Genomic DNA, 17972 nt, shown 5'->3' on the forward strand with positions numbered 1-17972 from the left:
CATTGGCAGAGCGCACACAATAAACGCCCGCGTCAGGCGGGCCCAAGGGCGTGGCTTGCGGGCGGGGGGTGGGATTGTCCAGAGCCAGGCGCTGTCCGACTTTACCAGCTCTAAGCATCAGACAGAGGCACTGGACTCTGCTTTTCTCAACTCGGCAAATTTTATTTAGAAAAAAAAGTGGGGGAGGAAAAAAGTGACAGCGCTCTTTAGCCTAGGGTTTTAGAAGAGAAACCTCCACCTTTCTGCAGCACCTTAGCCCATCTCTCTCACTGCTCAACCTCCCTTGGCTTCCGAAGCTCGGAAAAGGCTATGTCCCCTGCCGAAGGAGAGTGGACGGCGAAGGTGCCTGAAAACGGCCAGAGAAAAGGCCCAGGCGGTCAATGTTGCGGTGGAGGACACTGTGCAGCACAGCAAGATGAGGTCCACCCTCACCGCCACCCTCCCTGGAGAAGTCCCGGATGAAGCGGCCACGCTCTGACTGGAAGATGAACTTCTGGGGCAATGGTCCATGCTCCCGGAGAAAGCCCCAGACACTGAGCAGCAGCAGACGCACTTCAAAAGGTGCCAGCTGGCTAAATACCTCGTGCATATTACCCAGGGCTGGTGGCAGGAGGCATCCCTCTGCCATGACAGCTACCAGGGTGCAGGATGCCTCCAGGTGCCAGGGAGAGTGAGCTGTATCAGGGTGGCGAGAGGCTTCCCAATGACCCAGAAGGGCGGCTAGTAGCCCCCGCAGGAGCACGGAGCAGTAGCACAGGGCTGGGGGAGCAGCGGCTACCAGCTTCAACAGCTCAAAGAGCAGGGGCTGTTCCCGGAAGCGACGGCCAATGCGGAGATCCCGCTCCACTGTGGCCCTGGCATGCTCCTCAGGGGGCCAGGCCAGCTCAGCACCAGCTGCATCAGGACACACGCTCTCCACCAAGGTCACTGCCACTGCTTTGGCTGCCTCCGGGCTCAGGGTGGGAGCCCCCCAGCAGCCCCCACATTCAGTAGCCCCAGGAGCACTACAGCAGTGCACCAGGAGGCTGAGCAGGCTCTGGGTGTTATAGCTCACTTCCTGCTGATTGCGCGACTGGACAAACTTCGGTGGCTTTAGGCCACGACCTATGACTCCAGCATGGAAAACTGACCAAATCCCTCCAGGCCCTGGCACAGCTGCAGTGTGCCGCCGGTTTGTGTCCAACAGGGAGGCAGAGGCCAAAGAAGCGGAGACAACCGAAAGAGTCTCGTTGTCCCTATCCACTTCCCCTCCAAACAGTTCTGCGTTGCCCCGATGTAAGGCTCCCTCAACTAGCAGCTGCAAGACAGCCTTGAGCCCAGCTGGGGAGGTCTGAGAGAGGCGAGTAAGAAGCTGAGAGGCCGATGCCACACCTGGGGGGCCATGCAGCCTCAGAGAGGCAAAAAAGCGATGTACTCCAGCTCTCACCAGCCCCAGGAGTTGGGACGGGGACAGGGCTTCTTGAGGAAAGGGACAAATGGCCAGCAAAGAGGCAGCAGCTTCAGCTACTTCCTCCTCAGGATGTAGCAGGAGAGGAGCCAGGTCAGACAAATGGGCTGATGCAGACTCCCCAAACCGGGCCCCGAGGGCTGCAGGGCCCTCACCACCCTGCTGTTCCCACCCCACTAGCAGTGCCAAGTTACGCAGGAACCGGGCAGTGAAGGGAGGCTGCAGAGTCCCTGCGTGTACCCGAGCCAGGCAGCTTCGGAAAGCCAGAGGCAGGAGGCCAGAAAGACTGACCACCAGCCCTGCATATAATTGGGTGGCCAGACTCAACTCTTCAGGGCTTCGGGCCCGGCTCAGGAGATGGCCCAAGGCCTCAGGTCCACAGCTAGGCCGAGTATAGACAGAGAGCAGGCCCAGGAGCTGGTGTTGCCAGAGAAAGCGCTTCCGCTCCAATCGTAACGTCTCTCCACACAGCTCTCCAACGTGGTTCCTTAGCGCATCTAGAAAGGGCACAGGGCGGGGGGGTGGGGGCGGGCCCAGCACCCCTTCCCCAGGAGACCCTCCCCGGTGATGAACCAGTTTTTGCAGGTGCAGCAGCAGCAGCTGGATCAGCCGGTCACAGGCCTCACGTACAGTGTCCGGCACAGCCAGGCCCTGGGTAGTAATGACTGAGGCAGGCATAGCTGTGTCCACCAGAAACTGCAAGAGGCGGTAGGCACCGGCCCCCGAGGCCTGGCTCACCAGGTGCACAGCCAGATTCAGCATGTTGTCCAGCTCCTCTCGGGGGAATCCCTGCAGGTGTTGCTGCAGCTGACTCAGTACAGCTGGGGGCTTAAGGCAGTCCACCAGCTCTCCAGAGACGGTGCCCAGCAAAGCTGGTGACATGACCGCCAGCTGCAATAGGAAAGGAACTGTGGCCTGAAGGGACGGGTCACCACTCCGGCCCCCAGAGCCCCCTGCCAGGCTATCATGGAACATTCGAAGAAGCTCCCGGCGGATGCTGTCTCCGTGGCGGGAGGCCAGGTGCCCTAGGATGCCTACAACTGAGGCAATCTTGGGCACCCGTTTCTCCCCAGGGATAGCAGGAGATCCAGGGAACGGGTCTATAGAGGGGGTCTGAGAAGAGCTTCCACCACTGCCACCAGCTCCACCTCCAGCCCCACTGTGAACACAGAAATCCTTAAGGCCACAGGAGAGAACTCGGGAGATGATAGTGCCAGGAAAAGAGGAGCCAATATGGGCCACAACCCAGTCGAAGTGTGGGGAATGCTGGACAGAGGTATCCAGCAAGGCATCCACGCAGGCATCTGGGCAACTACCAATGAGAGCTGAGAGACACTGAACATAGATGTCCATTAATGTGCGGGTGGCCCGACAGCCCATCCACAGCTGCAGCAATTCGTTGAGAGAGCCAGTGGCATGGGGCACACGCTGGTGCTGGCCTGAGTATGTGCTGCTCAGCTGCCCCATGAGGTCAATGGACCATGCACTAATCACAGGTGCCCAGGCCTTCGGGTTGGCCCGGATAAACTCAGACAGCACCTGTTGTACTTCCTGCACCACATCTTCTAGACCAGGTCCCCCAGCTGGGACATGGGAGGGTGGGGGTGGACGGAGGTGAGGGGGGCCAGCCACAGGGCTTTCGTCCAGGGCAGCCAGGTGGGCCCGGACACTCTCATCAAAGACTCCTCGCAAGTGGTCAAGCACAGCAGCCCGAGCAGGTGGCAAAGAGCGGAGCAGGAGAAGACCACAGCGAGCATGTTCCCGGGCTGAGAGTTGGTGGCCCAGAATAGGGTCCACGCCAGTCAGAAAAGCCTTGATTTCCTGGGACAGCTCTTGAGCACTGGAAGGAAGCAAGAGAAGCAGACTTAGAGCGCTGCAAGATGTTAGACACATTACGTTCCCCCGTGAGATTTGATTTCTTTCCACGTAAAAGAGGGATAACTGTACCTCCTTCATAAGATAATGTACATGAAGCACTTAAGCACTGTATCAAGTTCACACTCATCACCCAATACTTTTCTTTCAATAATATCAATGCTAGGTAACTCATGTAAGGTACTCTCTTAGGAACTTTATGTGTATTATTCCAATCCAGACAACAGCCCCAATAAGGTATGATCCCACTTTACAGATAAGAAACCTAAGGTTAAGTGATCAGATTATAAACTCCAAAAGGGTAGTAAGCATTTTTGTGCGCTTCAACATAGAACACCTTTCTATTGAGGCGCCTGGCATATGGGAAGTACTCTGTTAAGTATTCAATGAATTGAGTAAATATATATTGTGTGGCTATAACATCTGCTTTAAAAACACCTTTCCTGCTTGCCTGCGCCCCCCAAAACACAAGCTCTTAAAGAAAATCCTAAGCTCAAACTTGTCCCTCATTAAGACTTCCTAGTACCTGTTTCTTCCCATATTCTGCAAGCCTCCTAAGCACCCACCACCTGAACTCCACATCAACAACCACCCGTCCAGGCATCCTCAGTGTGCCTAGGAATCACGGGGTCCCAGGATACAGACAACGTAATGCCTGCTTTTCAGCCCTTCCCCTCCCAAAACATATGGCTTCAGTCTTAGGCGTTCAGAAACCAGGGTTATGGGAAGAGGCAAAGTCCCCTTCCTCTTACTGCCTTTTCTGCCAAAGAAGACCGCATCCTCTAAGGGCTCACAGGGCTCCGACCATGCCCTCATTCCTTAAATAAATAAACAAATAAACAAACCACCCTAAGGTGAGGGAGAGTAGCTTAGTTGGAGGGCAAGGTAAAGGCTAGAGGGAAGCATTTTGTGGGTTTCCGGGCCTGGGTTTCCAGGGAGTCTCCATGAAGTCAGGGGACCCTGGGTTCTCTCGGGTCTAAAAGGGGTAGGACAGCTCGGTTCCCAAGCGTTCTGATATCCCCAACTCTTGGGAGAACAAGGCCGGAATCTGGGGTAACTAAGCGTTAGGGTTTAGGATGAGGCAAGACCAAGGTCTTAGGAGTGCGGGCACTGGAGCCCAGAGTTTTGGTGAGGCAGTCCCTGAGTTCTGGGAAGACCCGACCAGGAATCTCTGAGAACCCTGACGCGAGTTCTCGAGGTAGGATCCGGGTTTCTGCCGAGAAGGCTGGGGATCGGCGCAGGGCCGCGCGATGGGGGAAGATGCCAGGGGCTCTAACTACCTGAGCGGCGCGGGACCGTGGGTGGCCGGGGCAGGCCCGGGAGGCCCTGGGGCCCCGGGAGGGTCGCACAACGCGGACATCCCGGAGCCCTAGCCCGAGCCCGAGGCGGGAGCGGCGAAGCGCAGGCAGCGCATGCGCGCTGAGGGAAACCCGAAAGGAACCACCGATTAGGCTTCTCAGGAAAACCGGTCCGGCGACGTCCGCGACCCTCCTACATTGGTTCCGGACCACGTTCGGACCCCAGAGCGGGATCCCGACGGTGACAGCGAGAAGCTGACCCGGCTTCAACCAAGCTGTTTTACCCCCAAAGGGCGTTTAAGACACAAACTGAAGCTAGCTGCGGCTATTCCCAGTTGGATTTAATTATTTTGCCGAAAACTAAAAATGCAAAGTGTTCAACTCACGAGGTTTTAAAAAATGAAGCACTAGGAACATTTCATCAATTAATAGTGATATTAAATAAGTAAACACTGACAATGGAAAAAGCAGTTAAAGGAGAGAAAGGAAGGGGAAACTGGTAAAAAGACGGAAAGAAAGGAGGGAGGGGCAGCTGGGTGGCTCAGTCCATTAAGCCTGGGAGTCTGGATCTCAGCTCAGGTCTCTCAGTCTCAGGGGCGTAAGTTCAAGCCCAGCATTGAGCTCCACGGTGGGTGGGAGCCTAAGAAAGAGAAGGAGAGAGAGAATGGGGGGGGGGGGCTCCTAGGAGAGAAAAAGGAAATAAAGAGAAAGAGAGGAAGCCCAAAATAAATTGGGCTGGCCAGGCTATAGGTGTTCTCCCAGTCATAGGCTGGCGCTTCTGCCCCTCTGTTTAGTCTTCATTGTTTAGGCTTTGCTCTCTCCCCAGCCTGCCAACTCAGGACCTCTCCTCTCCCCTGCAGATAGGTAGTGTGGTAACTGTATGAGGAGCTCATAGGCACCTCTTGAAGAGCCCCCACGACAGCCAGGCTGTCTAGATCAAGGTCCAGCTCTTCCACTTACTGGCTGCGCACTCTCTTTACCCTCTCTGTTCCTATTTCCTCTTCCCCAGTGAGGATGATCGTGGTACAACTACCTCACAGGCAGGGTTTGTTGTGAAAACTGAAACAAGGGAATATGTTCACTGATGTGAAATGTTGGGGTCCAGGAGCCAACGGTCAAGAAAGAATTTTTGAGGGATGGCTGGGTGGGTCAGTTGGTTAAGCAGCTGCCTTTCACTCTGGTCATGATCCCAGGGTCCTGGGATTGAGTTCCACACTGGGCTCCTTGCTTGGCCGCGAGCCTGCTTCTCCCTCTGCCTCTGCCTGCCACTCTGCCTATTTGTGCTTTCTCTCTCTCTGACAAATAAATAAATAAAAATCTTAAATTAAAAAAAAGAAAAAAGAAAAAGAATTCTTGAGACATCTGTGCAAAAAAGATGTTTTGTTTTGTTTTTTAAAGCACAGGGTCAGGAACTGTGGGCAGGAAGAGCTGCACTGGGGTTGTGGGGAGTGACTGATAATATATTTTTAAGTTGGGAGGGAGTTAGAGAAAGCGTAAATCTCTAAGGTTTCCAGGACCTTGAGGAGTCATTTACTACTGCCTAGTACGACTTTAGTCATGAGACCCTTCAGATGAGATCCGTGGCCCATATGCTTGGAGGATGATTGCTAACATGTATCTTGGAGGGGGCAGTTGAAGGGGGGAAAAGAGATGAAGGACACTACCAAAGGGATTTGTATATATTAAAGAAGACTTAGAGGATCCTGGAGGTCAGGCTAAGATCAAACAAAGGTTGCCTTATGCCTCTAGCAAAGTATTACCATTGAAGCAGTTGAGTTCCTGGAGGAAGGTCACTCTGCCTGTCTCAAGTACTCATCAATGGGCTGTAAGTTGTAAGGAAGTTTTTTGTTTTTTGTTTTTGTTTTTTTTTGCTGTACTTCTTTAGCCTTTGTTCCCCCATATCATTCATTGCATAGCACTTAGTGACCCGCAATGGTTAAGAAAGCACCATATAAGCATTCATTATTTTTATCACGTTTGTTGAATAAACTCCAGAAAATCAGCTCTTGGACAACAGGAAATTTACCTATTTTGCTGAGGGCTACTCCTCATTCCCTACAACACTTTTTGCCAGGCACATAGTAGGTTCTTAATAGCTGGTTAAATAAATGAAAAGGAAAATCGGCTTTGAGGCCAGAAGGCTTACTGCTCTCAGTGGAAGTGTGAGTTAGAGTGATACCAGATGACAGCTCCTGAAGATACCTTTGAAACCACTTAAAAACATAGACTTGAACAGAGATCAAAATCTATACTAATGCTTCGGCAAAGCTTGATTTTAAAGTAACCTTTCTCTGCCAAACCCCCTCTCCTCCTTTTTTAGCCTTTTGTTTCAGGAAGCTGGTACCACCCTGAAAAGGACTAAGGAGTCTGGCAGCACCTATACAATTCCTATAGAAACCAGCTAGATTCTGTATTTACCTATAAAACCCCCCAGCCCATTCCTCTGAGCCCCTTCCTTCCAACGGGCTTACAGTTTTTGAAGGCCACAGCTTGCTACAGGCTCCTTTGTCTGGCAAACCAATAAACTTATTGTTCCTCTTTATCCCAAACTCTGGTCTTCCTGCTATATTTTGGGTCTGAAGCACGGAAGTTGGTTTTCCAACAACACTTTTGAAGTGATTGTATTTCAAAAGCTAAAGGACTAATTATGGTTCCTTTTTTGTTCTTACATTTTAGAAGTGCAGTAACTTACAAAGTATATATATTACCTCCTAGCAAAATCTGTTCTAGAACAGTAATATGAGACAATTTCTGCTCCTAACAGTGCTTCAAATTGGGACCCGACACTTCCCATCTCAGAGCCTCAAATTTGGATCTGCAAAAGGAGACTTTTGAACCAGGTAAGTTCTCCAGCAATGAGAGTATTATGTGGTCCTTGCTCTTAATGATTTCACAATCTAAAGGTGCCTTGTTTTGGTGTTGGACAGATCTAGATTCATCTCTGCTCTTTATCAGTAATGTAACCCTGAGACAGTGACCCAAATGTGTGAAGCACATTTCCTCATCTGTAAAATGGGTATGATGTCTCCTGTCTCCCAGAGGTTTTACAAAAATCACTTGAGACCACTTATTAAAAGACTTAACATAATGCTAGATACAGAAATTCTTCAACACAGCAAGCTCCTTCTGCCTTAGATACAGGGGTAGAACAAAATTATGAAGAATAGGTATGCCAAAATATTAAAAATGTCTTTTCTGGGGCACCTGGCTGGCTCAGTTGGTGGAATGTGTGACTCTTGATCTTGGTGTTATGGATTTGAGTCCTGTGTTGGGTGTCAAGATTACTTAAAAATAAAGTCTTGGGGCACCTGTGTGGCTCAGTGGGTTAAGCCTCTCCATTCGGCTCAGGTCATGGTCTCAGGGTCCTGAGATCAAGCCCTGCATGGGGCTCTCTGCTCAGCGGGGAGCCTGCTTCCCCCTCTCTCTCTGCCTGCCTCTCTGCCTACTTGTGATCTCTCTCTCTCTGTCAAATAAATGAATAAAATCTTAAAAAAAAGTCTTAAAAAAAGAATATTATTGAAACCAAGGAAATTCAAATATAAAAAAGTCAGTATTAACCAATGTTAAATGTGTTAGGTGTGATAGTAGTATTTTGGCTACATAGAAGAATGTTCTTAGGGGTAAAATCTCATCTGCAGTGGACTTTCAGATGAGTCAGCAAAGACAAAAATCTATGGACACGTACATATTTGCAAATGCATAGAGATAGAACAAGTTAAGTGTAGAAAAATGTTATAAATTGGTAAATCTGAGTGCGTATGTAAAGGTTCATTGTACTAATTTCCTAACTTTATTGAAGGTTTGAAATTCAAAATATGAATTTGGGCTGGGAGATGCAACACTGGGCCCAAACCCTCCCTCTTCCAGGAAGCCTGCACTGATTAAACAGGACAGAGAGAATATGCTTTTCCTCTGTTGAACACACCTCCACACAGGTAGCTTTTTACTTTAAGCAAACACCCCAGCCCTGGCTTGCAACAGAAGTTCTGCATGCTAAATGGGAAAAATAATGCAGTTTATTGGAAATATAATCCTGGGTACCTCGCTGGCTCTCAGTACAACATGTCCTCTTGATCTCAGGGTCATGAGTTACAGGCCTGCATAGAGTTCAATTAAAATTAAAAATAAAACCCAGTAGGGGTGCCTGGTTTAAGCACTCAACTCTTGGTTTCCGCTCAGGTCATGATCTCAGAGTTGATCTCAGGCTTTTGAGACAGAACCCCTATAGGGGGGCACCTGGGTAGCTCAGTGGGTTGAGCCTCTGCCTTCGGCTGGGGTCATGATCCCAGGGTCCTGGGATCAAGCCCTGAGTCAGGCTCTCTCCTCAGCAGGGAGCCTGCTTCCCCGCCCCACCCCCCGTACCTGCCTCTTTGCCTGCTTGTGATCTCTGTCAAATAAATAAATAAAATCTTAAAAAAAAACAAAAAAAACCCCACAATAACTCCTGTAGGGCTCAGCAGGGAGTTGGCTTCCCCTCTCCCTCTGCCCCCCTCCAACTCTAAAATCAATCTTTTTTTTTAAAGACTTTGACAGACAGAAATCGCAAGTAGGCAGAGGGGCGGGGGGCAGGCTCCCCGCTAAGAAAGCCTGACTCAGGGCTTGATCCCAGGACCCTGTAACCATGACCCAAGCCGAAGGCAAAGGCCCAACCAACTAAGCCACCCAGGCACCTCAATCTTTTTTTTTTTTTAAACAAAGATTATTTATTTGACAGACAGAGATCACAGTAGGCAGAGAGGCAGGCAGAGAGATGGGGAAGCAGTCTCCCCACCGAGCAGAGAGCCCGATGTGGGACTCAATCCCTGATATCATGACGTGAACCGAAGGCAGAGGCTAAACCCACTAAGCCACCCAGGTGCTCCAGATCAATCAGTTTTAAAACTAAATTCTCTATTTATAAAATCCACCAAAGGAATTGGAAACAAACATGAAAAAGTGACTTGGCCCCTCTGGTCACACAGAGGCAGTGGCAGGGCTGACATCAGGACCCTTATCTCATCTACCATCTCTGTAATAATCTGTATTTTTGTTGGAAACGGAGAGTTGGGAGTGTCACGCACTAGGGGGATGGGAACATCACAGAGCCTGGCTTTTCATTGCTTAGCTCAAGTGAACTCCATGGGTCTTACGTCCTAACTGTCTCATTTCCAGGCCCACAGCCCCCTTCCTGTGGCCCATTCCCGTTCGTCCCCACATTAAATCACACGCCTCTCCGGGAGACCTCTAGGGCTTTATTACAAGCGGAGCTGACTGCGAGGGAGCCCCAATCTCCAGCCTCTCTTCTCCTCTCTCTTCCTCTCAACACAGCTCTCCAGGGCCGGTGACGAGGCCATCAAGGAAGAGGCGTCTGAGGAGAATGAAAAGGGGCAATGCTTCCTCCAAAGTCCTCTGAAACAACCAGAGTCCTTCTGGCTCCAGCTGAGAACCTTCGGGGGGAAGGGGTGAGAGATTCAGCTCTCATCTTCAAGGTCCTCCATGTCTACATCCTGGGGGCCTTTGGTCTTCTTTTGCCGCTTGGGCTGCGGTTCACTAGTCCTGGCTGGCTTGGCGGGGGCTTCCACTGAGCAAAAGGAAAGAGGAAGCATTGAAGAACCCCAAGGAATCCAGGCTGCCCCCTCACCCCCACTCTGTGACCCGGCCTCACCTTCCATGGCTGCTTTCTCTTTCTGGGCCAGCCGGATCTGCTGGAGGAGCTTTCTGCGCTTCTTCCCAGAGAGAGTAATGTTGGCACGTGCACTGGACCTGAAGGGGTGGTAGGAGCGAGAATATCCAGGTTAACCTGAATCAGCATGGGGTGGTTCTGGGTATTGAAAAGATCTTTGAGGGGCGCCTGGGTGGCTCAGTGGGTTAAAGCCTCTGCCTTCGGCTCGGGTCGTGGTCCCGGGGTCCTGGAATCGAGCCCCGCATCAAGCCCCGCATCAGGCTCTCTGCTTGATGGGGAGCCTGTTTCTTCCTCTCTCTCTCTCTGCCTGCCTCTCTGCCTACTTGTGATCTCTGTCTATTAAATAAATAAATAAAATATTAAAAAAAAAAAAAAGAAAGAAAGAAAGAAAGAAAAGGTCTTTGTTTTGGGTTTCTTTTTGTTTTGTCTTTTTGAAAACATCTTTGGATTCAAGTAAAAAGACTGCAGATCTGGGTTCTGAGGTAGTGAGTTCAATCTCTCCAACACTTAGCCATTAACATTCTTAGTACTACTCCCATACATATATAAAGTACTCACCATTAAATGTTAAAATTTGGTATATGGCAGAAACTTGTAAGGGAAAGCTATTTTTCTCCTCTATTTTCAATATTTTTATGTTTTAAGTGGGCTCCACAATCAACATGGGGCTTGAACTCACGACCCTGAAATCAAGAGTGGCATGCTCTGGTCATCTGGGTGGCTCAGGCACTTAAGTGTCTGCCTTCCACTCAGGTCATGATCTTTTTTTTTTTCTTTTCTTTTGATTTATTTATTTGACACAGAGAGAGAAAGAGAGAGAGAGCATGCACAAGCCAGGGGAGCAGCCGGCAGAGGGAGCGGGGAGCCAGATGTGGGACCCCATCTCTGGATCCTTTGACTTGAGCCAAAGGCAGACGCTTAACTGACAGAGCCACTCAGCCTCCCCAGTAAATAAAAATTTTGAGAAAAAAAAAAAAAGTCGCATGTCCTATTAACTGAGACAGCCAGGTACTCCTGTTTTCAATACTGCTGACACCAGAAAGGTGTGGGGCTTGTCCCACATCAAGGCATTCTCAAATTCCGCAGACACCAACTGAGAATCCTGCAAATTTGACTCAGTTCTGACACCTCTACCTGGAGAGAACATCAGAACCCACAGGCTGGGGCGCCTGGGTGGCTCAGTGGTTAAGCCGCTGTCTTCAGCTCGGGTCGTGATCTTGGGGTTCTGGGATCGAGTCCCGCGTTGGGCTCTCTGCTCGGCGGGGAGCCTGCTTCCCTCTCTCTCTCTCTGCCTGCCTCTCTGTCTACTGTGATCTCTCTCTGTCGAATAAATAAATAAATAAAATCTTAAAAAAAAAAAACAAACCCACAGGCTAAGGGCTCAGTCTCAAAAGACTGCCCCCCACTTCAGATGATGTACTTCTGAATGACCACCTATAAATCAAGGTTCTCACGATCCCCTTCTCAGACTCAATTTGCTGAACAGCTCACAGAACTCAGGGAAACATTTACTTGCATTTACTTATTTATGGTAAAAGAATGAGATTCAGAACAGCCAAATGGAGGAGACACACAGGGTAAGGTCCTGGCATTTCCATACTCTCCCCACTTTCCCTGAACCTTCTCCCATTCACTGACCAGGAAGCTCGTCAAATCTCTATTATTCAAGAGTTTTTACAGAACTTAATCTTCCCAGGTAGATGGAGCTTAAATTCCCAATCTCCTCATCACCTGGTCTTTCTGGAGACCAGCCCCACCCTAAGTTATATTAGCATAAACCAAGGTGTGCTCAAAAGGGGCTGGAGGGGGCATGATTGACACTCCTATCACTCGGGAAATTCTAAGGCTTTTAGAAGCTCTGTGCCTGCAGTCAGACCAAATATTTCTTATTATACCACAAAACTGTATTTACGATGAAAAAATCAGTGGAAGAAAGGGATGGGAAGTCTTTCCCAAGGCTGGGAGGTGGGGCGGGGGCTTGGAAAGTACAAAATCCTACAGGTACTTTTGTGAGAATTGAGTACATGCACACTTATGTGCTTTTTTTTTTTTTAAGATTTTATTTATTTTTTAAAGCTCTTATTTATTTGTCAGAGAGAGAGCACAAGCAGGGGGAGCAGCAGGCAGAGGGAGAAGCAGGCTCCAGCTGAGCGAGGGGCCGGATGCAGGACTCAATCCCAGGACCCTAGGATCATGACTTGAGCTGAAGACAGACACTTGACAGACTGAGCCACCCAGGCGTCCCGTGTGTGCTTTAAATTTATTTATAAAAAATCCATGTGGACGTACAATAATGTTACCTGGGGAGGTGGGTGAGTGGGCAGTTCTTACATTTTTGGTGGGGTCCAAGACCCAGAGAGGCTGTGGGCTACCGGTCCTGTGACGGGCCAGCAGAGTGGAGGCACAAACGCTACTTATGTAAACGCCAGTGCACACGCAAAGCAGAGCGGATATTTGCTGGGGCGCTCGGCAGGACAGGGAAAGGGGGCAGGACGGGGTAAGAGGACTCGATCGGGAGCAAAGCGAAGAGGATCTGGCACTCACGCCCGCTTCTTCAGGTGGTGCCGCGTGATCAGCCCTTCGTCTATCACAGCCCCGACCACCCGGTGCTTCAGTCTCCGCTCCCGGTTCAACACCCGCCGTCGCTTGAACAGCTTCTTCTTCAGCTCCTAAGGGGGAGGAAGATGCTAATCAGACGGAAGTCGCGACCCGGGACCCCGCACCCGGCGACTCCAGCCCACAGATCCCATCTCTGGAGAGATGAGAGGCCCCCAGGATGCTTGAGGAAACAAAGTCGGGGCTCCCCCACAATCACCGTTCGGGGCCGGTTGATCTTTCCGCCTGGAGCCCCCATGGCTGCGCAGCGAACCTAACTCCCAGACCGTAGCGCGGCTCTCCGTAACGTCAGCGTCGGTCCCGCCCCTCAGCCTCCGAGAGCCAATAGCAGCTCGGGGGCGGGTCCTGAGCCTATATAAAGGTACTCGGGCGTATTACCGGTCTTTCGCGAGGCGGGGGCAGAGGAGGTTAGCGTCTGGGTTGCGGAGCTGGGTGCCAGGGTCGGAGTTCTGGGCGAGGTCTGCGCACCCTCCTTTTCTTGGCGGGGGTCGGGTGTGCGGTCCCGGTCCCCGTAATGTACGGAGGCAGAGGGAAAGGGCTCTGGTCCCCTCGGCGTCATGTCTTCGGTGCCCGCGGCATCCAGTCCGCCGGTTCTATCCTCAAGCGCCGGGACACGGCCTCCGAGAAGCGTGGCGGAACGGAGGTTCTGCAGGCTCCTCCTTCGTGCGCTCACGCCTTCTCCTTTGATTTCAGGTCTTTGGAACCGCCCCTGGAGCCGGAGCAGTCGCGTCCCCTCTTTAACTGCCCGTTGCAAACAATAAAGGACGATCGTACCCTAATAGGTGTGTGTCCGCGTTCTTTTTTTCGAGGTGGTTGTTAGGCGGTACGCGTTATTCCGCAAAGCGGAATTTGCAACTCTTCTGTTGGACCTCAGGCTCCTGCGGGCGTGCGGGCGGCATTTCGCGGAAGGCTCTCTGGCCGACCTTGCCGGGATCTCCAGATGGCCGCGCTGCGCCGAACCCTCCACGTGGCGACCCTGGCGGCTGGGGCGCGCCGTGCTTTGGCGGGTAGGGAAGGTGGATAGTGGGAGGGAGGGTTCTTAGTGACCTGGGAGACTAGACCCTGAAACTGATTCGAACCCCAGGGTACATTGCACCGTTTCTGCAGCATATTGATGGAACTAGGCCGGTGGGTGACACATGTGCTCCACTCGTGTCCACAGGCTCCCTGGCTGGTAGCTGCCTGGCTGACCGTCGCCTCTGGGATAAGCTCCATGCCGATACCCGAAAAGGCCACGTCCCCACGTTCGACTGGTTCTTTGGGTATGAGGAAACCCAGGGGTTGCTGCTGCCGCTCCTGCAGAAGACAGCGGCTGCCTGCCCACCGCGGGTGTTGGACGTGGGCTGTGGGACCTCCAGTCTGTGTACAGGCCTCTACACCCAGTGCCCACATCCCGTGGATGTGCTGGGGGTGGACTTCTCCCCTGTGGCTATTGCCCACATGAAGCGTCTCCTGGAAGGTGGCGAAGGCCAAACACCCCTGTGTCCTGGGCATCCTGCCTCCAGACTCCACTTTATGCAGGCTGATGCCCAGAACCTGGAGCCAGTGGCTTCCTCAGGCTCCTTCCACCTAGTGCTGGATAAGGGCACCTGGGATGCTGTTGCCCGTGGTGGTCCGCAGGGAGCTTACCAGCTTCTGTCAGAGTGCCTCAGGGTCCTAAGCCCCCAGGGGACCCTGATTCAGTTCTCAGACGAGGATCCTGATGTGCGGCTTCCCTACCTGGAGCAAGGGTCCCCAGGCTGGAGTGTGACTGTGCAGGAGGTAGGCCCTTTTGGGGGCATTACTTACTTTGCTTACTTGGTTCAAGGCTCTCATTAAAGCCCTCAGTCCTGACCCAAATTTTTCTATTGGGTGAGGAGGGCGATGGACAGCTTTTCAACTTTGTAAGATGGCTGGGAAGCGAGGATTTGAGGCCTGGCTTCCACATTTACTAGTTGGGTACACAGAGTATGAAATGTTTCTGTCCCCTGGTTCACAAACTGACAGCAGGGTAGGAATAATAACCCAGAGCTAGGGGATTACGGATGATGATGGGTGAAATACGGAGCATTTAGCAATGGCAGGCACAAGAGGGGTGCTAAATAGAGAAGGTACAGTGATTCATTCCCCAGCCCCAATAAATTGGAACTCCTAAAAACAGGAGTTTTGTGGGGGGTTTTGTGGGTTATTTTGAGGACTTTGGGTTTTGTTTGCTTGTTCTTAGATTTATTTATTCTAGAGAGAGAGGGAGAATCCCAAGCCATCTCCATGGCCAGTGCAGAACCCAAATCAGGGCTCCATCTTAAAACCCTGAGATCATGACGTGAACTGAAACCCTAGTCGGATGCTTAACCGACTGAGCCACCAGGGTGCCCCCATTAGAGGAGTTTTTTAATCGAGGCCTTCTTAATCCAAATCCCAGTACAGACCGACTTGTGTGACCCAGTGGCCTCACCTATAGAAGGGGGAAGACTGAAAGAACCCACAGAACGGCCTCAACAAATCACCAAAATGTTGAGGGAGACCGAAGGAGACTTACCCTCAAAGCTTCTGGGAGGCAGGAGATGTGAATATTCCACAAAACAGCTTGGACAAACATGGGAGCGTGCTGCTGGCTTCCACAGAGGACAGGGACCGGAGGCTTCATGATAGTCCGTGTCCTCAGGAATCCAGGAGACCTCTTGTTCTCCATATTCCTGCCCCTGGCCAAGTTCTGGGTTAAAGGTTCTTAAGGGAGATCTGGGGTCCAGTGGGCTCCAAGTCCAGCCTGGGGGAAAAAGCAGTTGGAAGAGCCCATTAAGGGTGAAAAATACTTCTGATCTATTACTGACTTTTTAAAAAATGCTATTTATTTACTTAGTTTTAAGACTTTATTTATGACAGATAGCAAGAGAGGGTGAGCTGAGGGCAGATGCTTAACTACTGAGCCACGCAGGCAGCCCTGTGACTGACTTTGAAATAGGGAAACGGGCATCTGGGTGGCTCAGTGGGTTGGGCCTCTGCCTTTGGCTTGGGTTATGATCTCAGGGTTCTGGGGTTGAGCCCCACATTCTCGGGCTTTCTGCTCGGTGGAGGGCCTGCTTCCCCCCTCCCTGCCTCTGCTTGCTTGTGATCTCTCTCTGTCAAATAAATAAATAAAATCTTAAAAAAAATAAAAAGATGAAACAAATTTGTGTGTTTTTTGTTATTAGAAAAAGTAATATAGCAACTATAATTAAGAGGCTAATTTCAGGGCAGCCTGGGTGGCTCAATCCATTAATCGTCTGGCTCAGGTCATGATCACAGGGTTCTGGGATGGAGCCCCCACATTGGGCTCTCTGCTCAGCAGGGAGCCTGCCTCCCCCCGCCGCCCCACCCCACTCCCCAACTCTGCCTCCCTCTCTGCATACTTGTGATCTCTGTCAAATAAATAAATAAAATCTTAAAAAAAAAAAAAAGATAAAGCATCCAAAATGTAACTTATCTCTGTTGATTTAGGATGATTCCCCCCCCCACACAACAAACAATGTGAATATTTTTAAAAATATTTTATTTGGGGGCACCTGGGTGGTTCAGTGGGTTAAGATTTTATTTATTTGACACAGGGAGGGGGGCCAGGGGGAGAGTAAGCACAAGCAGGAGGATCAGCAGGCAGGGGAGAAGCAGGCTCCCCACTGAGCAAGGAGCCTGGTGCAGGACTGGATCCCAGGACCCTGGGATCATGAGCAGACACTTAACTGACTGAGCCACCCAGGCGCCCCAAACTGTGAATATTTTAAGCAGTTAAAAATAATTAAAAGTTGGGGTGCCTGGGTGGCTCAGTGGGTTAAGCCACTGCCTTCGGCTCGGATCATGATCTCAGGGTCCTCGGATCGAGTCCCGTGTCGGGCTCTCTGCTTGGCGGGGAGCCTGCTTCCTCCTCTCTGTCTGTCTGCCTGCCTCTCTGCCTACTTGTGATCTCTCTCTGTTGAATAAATAAATAAAATCTTAAAAAATAATAATAATTAAAAGCCATCACCCATCTGACATCAGAATTTCCCTCTAAAGTTCAACTTTGCCAGACACCTTGAATTTCTCTCCACCTCTAATCCTTTTCCGATCTAGTTCCTAAGCACCTACTGTTTGCCTGTACGGGGACACAAGGAAGTTTTCCATCTCAGTCCTGCCCAGAACATCCCCGTCACAATGGCTGCACTGGAGCAGCTGCCTCCCTCACCTGGCTCTTCACTTTGGTCCTGGAAGAAGACCTCGGCCTCCTCTTCCTCATCGGTGAGCAGCAACAGCTCGTCATGTGGCCAGCCAAGCTCCCCGCTGTCTTCACTCACCTCAGAGGCTTCCACCACGATGGAGGGCAGGGGGGTCTTTTGAGAGACAGCCTGAATCGGGATAGCAGGACGCTTGGACCAAGTGGGAGGATGAGCCAGCAGCCGGAGCACAGGGTGGGGAAGTACTAACCTGAGCATCCTGGTGACCTTCAACCCTGACAATTTCTCCTCTGTCCATCCGCAGAGGGTTCATCAGCCGAGAACTTTCTGGATGCTGGGAGGAGCCTGGGCGATCTCTAGGCCAAGGCCCATCCTCACTGCTCCCTGGCACAAGGGCCATGGGTGCAAATCCTTGGAGCGTGTAGTGGTTGAATTCCAAGTGGAGTACCCCTGCTCAGTACACTGTAGAGACTGCTCCTAATCTTTGGAGCCTGGCCCCTTAATCACTTCTGAGAAGAGAATGAAAAGCTAGGAGATTATGGGCCTTCCAGGGGAGGGGAAAATCCCCAGGTGGAGGAATACCTCCTCCCTGGAGGAATATGGGAATATGTCTCCTCACTCCCTGGGTGACAACTGAGAAAGGCGGGAGGGGTAGGGGTCAACAAGGGCATCTGGATGAAAGCCCTGTGAGTGAGGGAAGAACTTTGCCAACAAACTTGAAATTTCTTGATTCCTTTGGTTCCTGGGTCTCCTGATTTGACATGTTTCTTTGTGTCTTATTTAACAAATATTTATATGATGTTAACAATTTGACAGGAACAGTGTTAAATGCCTTACATATAATCTCATTTAATTATCCTAAAAACTATGAGATAGATTCTATCATTAGCCCTATTTTCTGATGCAGAAAA

At 51.0% G+C, this 17972-nt stretch overlaps 3 protein-coding genes and 1 non-coding gene across 6 annotated transcripts; 2 read left to right on the forward strand and 2 right to left on the reverse strand.

The window, feature by feature from the left end:
• Positions 1 to 141: 141 nt before the first annotated feature.
• INTS5 (integrator complex subunit 5) lies at positions 142 to 4752 on the reverse strand. The gene is made up of 2 exons (XM_032357041.1): positions 4603 to 4752; positions 142 to 3287 (listed from the first exon to the last, which is right to left on the reverse strand). The coding sequence occupies exons 1-2, from the start codon at positions 4680 to 4682 to the stop codon at positions 308 to 310; spliced, it is 3060 nt and encodes a 1019-aa protein (XP_032212932.1). The 5' UTR covers positions 4683 to 4752; the 3' UTR covers positions 142 to 307.
• Positions 4753 to 9831: 5079 nt separating this feature from the next.
• On the reverse strand, positions 9832 to 13209 carry C9H11orf98 (chromosome 9 C11orf98 homolog). Its single transcript, XM_032358268.1, has 4 exons — positions 13098 to 13209; positions 12827 to 12951; positions 10265 to 10362; positions 9832 to 10180 (listed from the first exon to the last, which is right to left on the reverse strand). The coding sequence occupies exons 1-4, from the start codon at positions 13134 to 13136 to the stop codon at positions 10071 to 10073; spliced, it is 372 nt and encodes a 123-aa protein (XP_032214159.1). The 5' UTR covers positions 13137 to 13209; the 3' UTR covers positions 9832 to 10070.
• A 64-nt stretch (positions 13210 to 13273) lies between these two features.
• Positions 13274 to 17874, forward strand: CSKMT (citrate synthase lysine methyltransferase). 3 transcript variants are annotated; one of them, XR_004289182.1, is made up of 5 exons: positions 13274 to 13680; positions 13773 to 13905; positions 14061 to 14660; positions 16956 to 17125; positions 17366 to 17874. XR_004289182.1 is itself a non-coding variant. In XM_032358266.1 (4 exons), exons 2-4 carry the CDS (start codon positions 13839 to 13841, stop codon positions 16958 to 16960), a joined length of 672 nt encoding a protein of 223 aa, XP_032214157.1. In that variant the 5' UTR covers positions 13274 to 13680; positions 13773 to 13838; the 3' UTR covers positions 16961 to 17874. The 3 variants fall into 3 exon arrangements, 2 of the variants coding, with proteins under 2 accessions (XP_032214157.1, XP_032214156.1); XM_032358266.1 differs by having other exon boundaries at positions 16956 to 17874; XM_032358265.1 differs by lacking the exons at positions 16956 to 17125; positions 17366 to 17874 and having other exon boundaries at positions 14061 to 15916.
• Positions 13367 to 13515, forward strand: LOC116600465. The gene has a single exon (XR_004289666.1). It is a non-coding gene; the product is annotated as a small nucleolar RNA SNORA57 (small nucleolar RNA).
• Positions 17875 to 17972: the final 98 nt, after the last annotated feature.

This window comes from Mustela erminea, chromosome 9, assembly GCF_009829155.1.
Source record: "Mustela erminea isolate mMusErm1 chromosome 9, mMusErm1.Pri, whole genome shotgun sequence".
NCBI lineage: Eukaryota > Metazoa > Chordata > Mammalia > Carnivora > Mustelidae > Mustela > Mustela erminea.

Coding starts and splice junctions, on each gene's coding strand:
- INTS5 (XM_032357041.1), bottom strand. CDS start 4,682: ATGTCCGCGTTGTGCGACCCTCCCGGGGCCCCAGGGCCTCCCGGGCCT. Junction 3,288..4,602: donor CACGGTCCCGCGCCGCTCAG/GTAGTTAGAGCC, acceptor GCTTCCTTCCAG/TGCTCAAGAGCTGTCCCAGG.
- C9H11orf98 (XM_032358268.1), bottom strand. CDS start 13,136: ATGGGGGCTCCAGGCGGAAAGATCAACCGGCCCCGAACG. Junction 10,363..12,826: donor CACCACCTGAAGAAGCGGGC/GTGAGTGCCAGA, acceptor CCACCCCTTCAG/GTCCAGTGCACGTGCCAACA. Junction 10,181..10,264: donor AGAGAAAGCAGCCATGGAAG/GTGAGGCCGGGT, acceptor CCTTTTGCTCAG/TGGAAGCCCCCGCCAAGCCA.
- CSKMT (XM_032358265.1), top strand. CDS start 13,839: ATGGCCGCGCTGCGCCGAACCCTCCACGTGGCGACCCTGGCGGCTGGG. Junction 13,906..14,060: donor GGCGCGCCGTGCTTTGGCGG/GTAGGGAAGGTG, acceptor TCGTGTCCACAG/GCTCCCTGGCTGGTAGCTGC.